The following is a 7140-nucleotide window of genomic DNA, read 5'->3' as shown; positions in this document are numbered from 1 at the left end:
CTACCTACCATTTATGCCACTTATTCTCTGTTACTTTTCCCCTCTCTCATCTTCCCACTCCCCCACTGGTAACCCTCTGTGTGTTCTCCATTTCTGTGGTTCTGTTATAGTTTTTGCTTAGTTAGCTTTTGTTTTTGTTTTAGGTGTGGTTGTTAATAATTGTGAGCTTGCTGTCATTTTACTGTACACATTTTTTACCTTCTTTTTCTTAGAAAAAAGTCCCTTCAACATTTCATATAATAAGAGCTTGGTGATGGTGAACTCCTTTAACTGGACCTTATCTGAGAAGCACTTTATCTGTCCTTTCCTTCTAAATAAAAGCTAGATGGATAGAGCAAATTTTGATGTAGATCCTTGCTTTTCATCACTTGGAATATTTCCTTCCAGACCCTTCTTGCCTGCAAGGTCTCCTTTGAGAAATCAGCTGACAGTCTGATGGGAACACCTTTGTAGGTTACTGTCTCCTTATCTCTTGCTGCTTCTAGGATTCTCTCCTTCATTTTTACCTTGGCTAATGTAATTCTGATGTGCTTTGGGTCCAACTCCTTTGGGACTCTCTGAGCTTCCTGGACTCTCTGAAAGTCTATTTCCTTTGCCAGAATGGGGAAGTCCTCCTTTACTATTTTTTCAAATAACTTTTCCACGTGTTGATCTTCCCCTTCTCCTTCTGGTACCCCTTTGAAACAGATGTTGGAACATTTAAAGCTGTCCTGGAGGTTCCTAAGTCTCTCTGCATTTCTTTTGAATTCTTATTTCTTCTTTATTTCCTGATTGGATGTTTCTTTCTTCCTTCTGGTCCACTCCATTGATATGAGTCCCAGTTTTCTTCCCATCACTCTTGGCTCCCTGTACATTTCCTTTAATTCCCTTAGCATAGCCTACATTTTTTCATCTAATTTGTGACCAAATTCAACAAATTCTTTGAGCATCCTATCTCCAGTGCTTTGAAATGTGCATCTGATATGTTTTTTGTCTCTTCATTGCTCACTTGTATTTTTTCTAGAGCTTTGATCTGTTCTTTCATTTGGGCCATTTTTTTTTTGTCCTGACACACCTGTTCATAATGGTGGAGCCTTAGGTGTGCACCAGGGTGGGTAACCCAGGTCACTGTATTGTGATACTGTATGTGGAAAAGGGGTCTGAGAGGGAACAATGGTGCTTGCTCTACTCTCTGCCATATCTCAGTCCTTTCTGCCACTCCCCCCAGGGAAAGTGGGCCCTCCTAGTGCTAATTCCCACGTGGGTGAGTTGGGTGGGTTTGTATATTTTCTAGGACCCTGTGGGTCTCTCCGACCAACTCTCTGGTGAAGCTGGGTGTTTCTTCTGTTACATCAACCCCCACATGTGTTTTCAATCAGTGTTTTGACGCCTTATTTCCCCATGCTGGGACCTTGGGTTGCTCCATGGGTCTCACTCCCCAGTTTCGCCTGGTTTATCTGTGAGCCAATGCAGAACCACCTGGCCGACCAGTGGCCTTGCACACCCCACCCTCCACCATTGCCCGTCTCAATGACTCCACAAGCAGGCCAACCTCGAGCCCTCTCTATTCAGCTCCCCAAATCTGCCTCTCCTACTGGTCTGGATGAATGTGTCCACTTTAACTCCTTGGTTGTCCAACTTCCATACAATTCAATTTTTTGTCAGTACTGATTGTTTTTTGTTTTTAAATTGTTGTTGTCCTTCTTTTGTTTGTTAGAGGAGACACAGTGTTTCTACCTACACCTCCACATTGGCCAGAAGTGTTTCATTCTTTTTTTTTGCAGCACAGTTTTATTCAGTACTCAGCATGTGTTAGATCCTCTTTAGGCCCAGAGGAAATATTGCTGAATAAAACAGACCAATTTCTTGCCTCATGGAAATTTTAGTGAGACAGGGAAAATAAAAGGATACCTAAAAACTCCAATGGAAACTGAGGAATTCTTCCTCTGCTACCATGTGTTCTGTGCCTTGTCTGGAGAAAGATAATCCCACACTACTGACAGTTGTCTCAGTATCCAATTGTCCACCTTGGACATGAGAGTTGCTTGACAGAAGGTATTAAAGGAAGTTGCAGTGAACTGGAAGTGGACACCTTATAGGAAACTGCTGCAAATAACTCAGAGTTTCTTTGTTTACTAAAGTTTTTGGAAAATTTATTGTGATTAAATGAAGTTAACTATCCATTTTAAGCTGGGTGTCACTCAACCACTAAAGCAGCCACACTTTATGATTTTGTCCACTGAACATTGCCCAACTCTGGACCCTTGGCACTCAACAGGCTTGCAACATGACACCACAGCTTTGAGTGAACTAATCCCAAGAATGTAGTAATAATTAACAAAGTAAAGTAGTATTTACTGCATAGGTATGTCCTCTCCACAAACTGTGTAAACAACTCTAACTCTGTGTGCCATGGAGGTACCAGGACCAGCTTGGTCTCCCACACAAGGTATCCTTCAGCTCAGGGCATCAGGGCTCCACAAGGGCAGCACATTCTGAACATCACCAACAGAATTTACAAATGAAGAGACAGATCACAGGGTTTTATTTCCATGATGGCAACCACACAACTAAGCAGGTTGGCACATTTATAAATTGATCATCTCATTTCAGCCAAGCATTCATCACTGCCTCACCTTCATTTTACTTGACCTCAGGATGGTAGGCAGAATAACGGGCCCACAGAGATGGCCACGTCCTAGTCCCCTGTACATACGTCACCTTACATGGTAAAAAGGATTTTGTTGATGTGACTAAATTAAGGATCTTCACATCAGGAGTTTAGCCTTGATTTTATTTTTAATACAGTAACAGAATTTCACAAAGCAGGTCCAGGGTGACTTTGAAACACATCTTCCCATGGCTTCCTCACCTCCATCTACAAAGTCCATAGCTCCTGCCTGGTGGCCTTCTATACAGACCTACCCTCTCCAAGTTCTGGTTGCCTCTTCTTGGTCCTTTGGGGCCAGGATTGCTAATAGCATCTTTCTCTCCCTGCTCTGGGTTATCACTATTTCTTGCTGTTTTCTCACCCCTGTTCTCATATTTATAAAGATGTGTCCTAATAGATACAGTACTCATGTCTCTAATAAGAGTGTGAGGACTACAGTAAAGCTCATAAATTCTACTTCATTATACCTACACTCTTCACTACCCACCTTGAACATATGCAAGGGTGGACAAAATAGGTTTACAAATAATACAGACAAATAATACAATAATTAACAAATAACAATTCAACATTAAACTCTGTGTATCTTGTACTCATAATCATTAACCTAGTTTTGCTCACCCTGGTATGGAGGTACGTGAGCATGCACATGTACATGTGGCACCTAGCTCATAGTGAATAATTAAGTAATATGTGTTAATTTACTATTTGATGATCCAAAGAAATATTAAAAGATAAAAAAAAGGAATTGGTGTAGGTTCTGGATTAGATAGATATTAATACATAGCATGATTTAATAAGGCAGATGTCACAGGTTCCAGGGCTTATAAAATGTGAATGCTTCTCAGGGAATTTCCTAACCCTTAGGTGCTGAAAGACCAATCAGAAGGAAGCCCTCCTTCCTATTTCTTCATGAATTGTGGTCCTTCTTTTACCAAGGAAGTGCGGGATAAAGGGTAGACAGTTGGGTCCATGGAAAAGGCCCATTGATGAGACTCATACCCCATTCTACTCTTGCTGAGGAAAGTACTCAGCAAGTCTTAGAAGTAGAGAGCCAGGTGGGTCTCACTGTCAGTGGCAATTTCAGACCCTGCACGGAAAAATCCTTGCAGCCACTTTCCTCACAGCTCCCTTCATGTCCTTGTTCCTCAGGCTGTAGATGAGGGGATTGAGCATGGGAGCCACCATTGTGTAGAACACAGACAGCAGTTTTTTCTGTCCTTTGGCGGACTTTGGTATCATGTAGTTGACAATGGCTGACCCATAAAAAAGAATGACCACCACGAGGTGGGAGCCACAGGTAGAGAATGCCTTGAGTCGTCCCGCAGCTGACTTCATCCTGACCACAGTCACTATGATGTGGCCATAGGATACGAGGATTAGGGAAACAGGTATGAGGAGAATCACAACCGCCGTGAGGGAAATGGCCATCTCTGAAATCCAGGTGTCTGTGGATGCCAGGCTCAAAAGTGCAGGTGCCTCACAAAAGAAATGGGCAATACTATTGCTGCCTCTGTAGGGTAGCATTAGTGTGAAGGTGGTGTCCACCACAGCAGCCAGAATTCCGCTGGTCCATGATCCTGCAGCCAGCTGGAAACACACCCTCCAAGTCATGATGCTGGGGTAATGCAAAGGGTTACAGATGGCTGCATACCGATCATAAGACATCACTGCCAAAAGGACACACTGTGTACTCCCCAAAATGAGGAAGAGTAGAAGCTGAGCTACACAACGTGTGAATGAAATGACTTTCTTTCTGGATAGCAGGTGGACAAGGGCCTGAGGAGCAATATTGGTAGAGAAACAGAGGTCAGCCAGAGATAAATTGCAGAGAAAGAAATACATAGGTGTGTGAAGCAGGGAGTCAACCAGTACAAGGGACACGAGAAGCAGATTTCCAACCACAGTGACAAGGTAAATTCCCAGGAGTAAGATGAATAGTAGCTGCTGGGTGTGTGGGTTGTCAGAGAGTCCCAGAAGGAAGAATTCTGTCACCTGTGTCTGATTGGTCTCTCTCATGTTTTGTCTCCTTTTTCAGGACAAAGTCACTATATGTGAAACATAGACATGCATAACCTAAGAAATTATATAATTCAGAGTTGGAGGACTTAGAAATTGCCTCCACTCACTACCAACCATTTCAAGAATCTTCTTTATAAGGTTTTTAGAAGATGATCATGCTGCTTTAGTTGGAATATTTTCAAGTTTGTGAAAGTTAAATCTTTATAAAATGATACATTCATTTTTAATGTCCTCTGGCAAGTGTAGAGTAGATCAAAAAATTATCTTCTTTATTTGTAACATTGCATATCTATTAATCAAAAGACAGATTGAATTTACATATAAGGTCATTTTATTTAATTTTACCTTATTATTAACTAAAACCTTGAGTCTTATGCTGTTCTTGCCACACCTGTCACACCTCATGTAGGTGCAGATGTTTTTTCATTCTTTGGACATCCAACCATTTCTGTTGTCTGTTTCTTGAAAGAGTCATCACAAAGGTATGAGAAATCAAATGGAACTGACTTTTGTCTTGGAGAAAATGGCCTGTTTACAACGAGCTGGGAAACCAAGACGTATCTCTGGATAATATGCCATAATCTCTTTGGAAATGCTATTCTCCCCTTCACTGGGGCTCCCATATCAATATAAACTGTCAGTAAACTTTGAAAATAATGGACACCCATCATGGCATACTTTCTGTTTTAACCCACCAGCATGGCTAGTTTTCTGGATTCAGACTAAACAGCACTCATCTGCTACCTCCAGCCCATCGTGTCTCCCTCCTTGTGTTGTGTCTATTCCTCTCAGAAATTATGAACTACTTTGAAATTTTTCCTTATAGTTTTTTCATTTTTGTGTACTTTATTAGATATACCATAGGGTTTTGTTTAATCAATTATCATTAATTATATAGAGTAAATAAAAGTTATCTGGCCACATAGTTTAATAGAGTTGTTTCAAAAGCCTGCCTAGAGAAACATGCAAGAGTTTGGGAGCAATGATAAACATCATAGAGCCAATCTAAAAAGACAGAAAAAAATTAAAGTCTAAATATTAAGGTTCTAAGCGAGGCTTCGTCTATCAACCTTATATCTGTCTGATAAATGTACTTCCATATAATGTTTTCAATATATCAAATACATACATGCACACATGTGCATATATACAAAAAACAAACTAGGTAGGATTATCAAGAACAATTACATCAAAATATAATTATAATAGTTTTATTAAATAAATATAACAATACATATGCTTCTTTAAAACATTAAATTTTAAAATGTCATTGCAAGTCCAATCACCACCTTAATTTCAAAATGATGAGCCTAAATGATATTTTGAGATATCTTCAAAAACTGCAATGCAATGTAAAAATATCTCTGATTTCAATTGGTGATAAAGTCATGGATATGGATAATGTTGGTTTAGGCTATTTACCTATATTCAAACAAGAAAAACAATTTGCATTTCAGTTCAAATAAAATGAAGAAGTAGCATATACATCTAAAATGAAGAACCCCCTGAATTCCAAGTGAAGAACTCCTGGGCTGAAGGAATTGCCAGTTTTCTCAAAAAGACACAATTACACTTTCTGTAATCTGAAAGTGGAATCTTAGGTGTTTGGATGGGTCATAACCCAAAATGATGAAAGATTTCAATTCATCATTGTAATAATAAATGAATAAATAGAATGTTAACCTGAACAATCACATATCTGCTCAATTATCATTCATGACTCTCTTATTTGACACAGGCCACCTTTCTAGGCATTTCCCCCCAAATAACTAGGACACACTGTATTTTTACAATCCACTTGTTTCTGCTCAGCCTTCTAATATTCCCTCTATTTAAAGGTATGCATAATTCATAGAGTTAGGATCATTTCTGTTAAACATTCATAACACTTTGAATACTCAGTCACCTAATATGTTGAGTAAATGTTATTAGCCTACTACTTCCTTGGTGATGGGGTAAAGACAGAGGACACAGCATGTGAAGCCAAAAACTCTCAGATAGGAGGACCAAACTATAATCATGTTTTATCCTCAGTGCCATTGTGCTTCTGGAACATCATAGATTCACAGCAAATACTGGTTTATGAATGAATGTACTGAACTGAGTGAGTCCATAAGATCTAACAATTACTTAAGTCAAACTCATATAAAATTGCTACTAATAAAAAATATAGTCTACTGTTAAATAGCTGATACAAAAATAAATTTTCAGAACACAGACTACTTCAAGATAGGCACTTTTGAAATTACCATCCCCCAGTGGAAAGAACTACCTGGTTAGTTGTTAAAGTCTCCAGGTTATGGTTCAGCTCAGGTCCTTTAGACTTACTTCTTCTGCCACAGTTCACATCCTTCCCAGAGGTATTAATCATATGTCTAGATCTCAGGGAAAATTAAATGTAAGCAAATAATGTTTTTTGGTTTTGAAGAAAAGACAGAGAGGATAAAAATGAAACACTTGTCACAAAG

General features: G+C 39.5%; 1 protein-coding gene across 1 annotated transcript; it reads right to left on the bottom strand.

The window, feature by feature from the left end:
• Nucleotides 1–3733: 3733 nt before the first annotated feature.
• On the bottom strand, nt 3734–4669 carry LOC123821272 (olfactory receptor 2D2-like). Its single transcript, XM_045842505.1, has one exon. It carries the CDS (start codon nt 4667–4669, stop codon nt 3734–3736), a length of 936 nt encoding a protein of 311 aa, XP_045698461.1.
• Nucleotides 4670–7140: the final 2471 nt, after the last annotated feature.

Source organism: Phyllostomus hastatus, unplaced genomic scaffold (assembly GCF_019186645.2).
Source record: "Phyllostomus hastatus isolate PE091 unplaced genomic scaffold, TTU_PhHast_1.1 phas_contig_399, whole genome shotgun sequence".
Taxonomy (NCBI): Eukaryota; Metazoa; Chordata; class Mammalia; order Chiroptera; family Phyllostomidae; genus Phyllostomus; species Phyllostomus hastatus.
The sequence above is the reverse complement of the archived record's forward strand: the minus strand, read 5'-3'. Positions and strand labels throughout refer to the sequence as shown.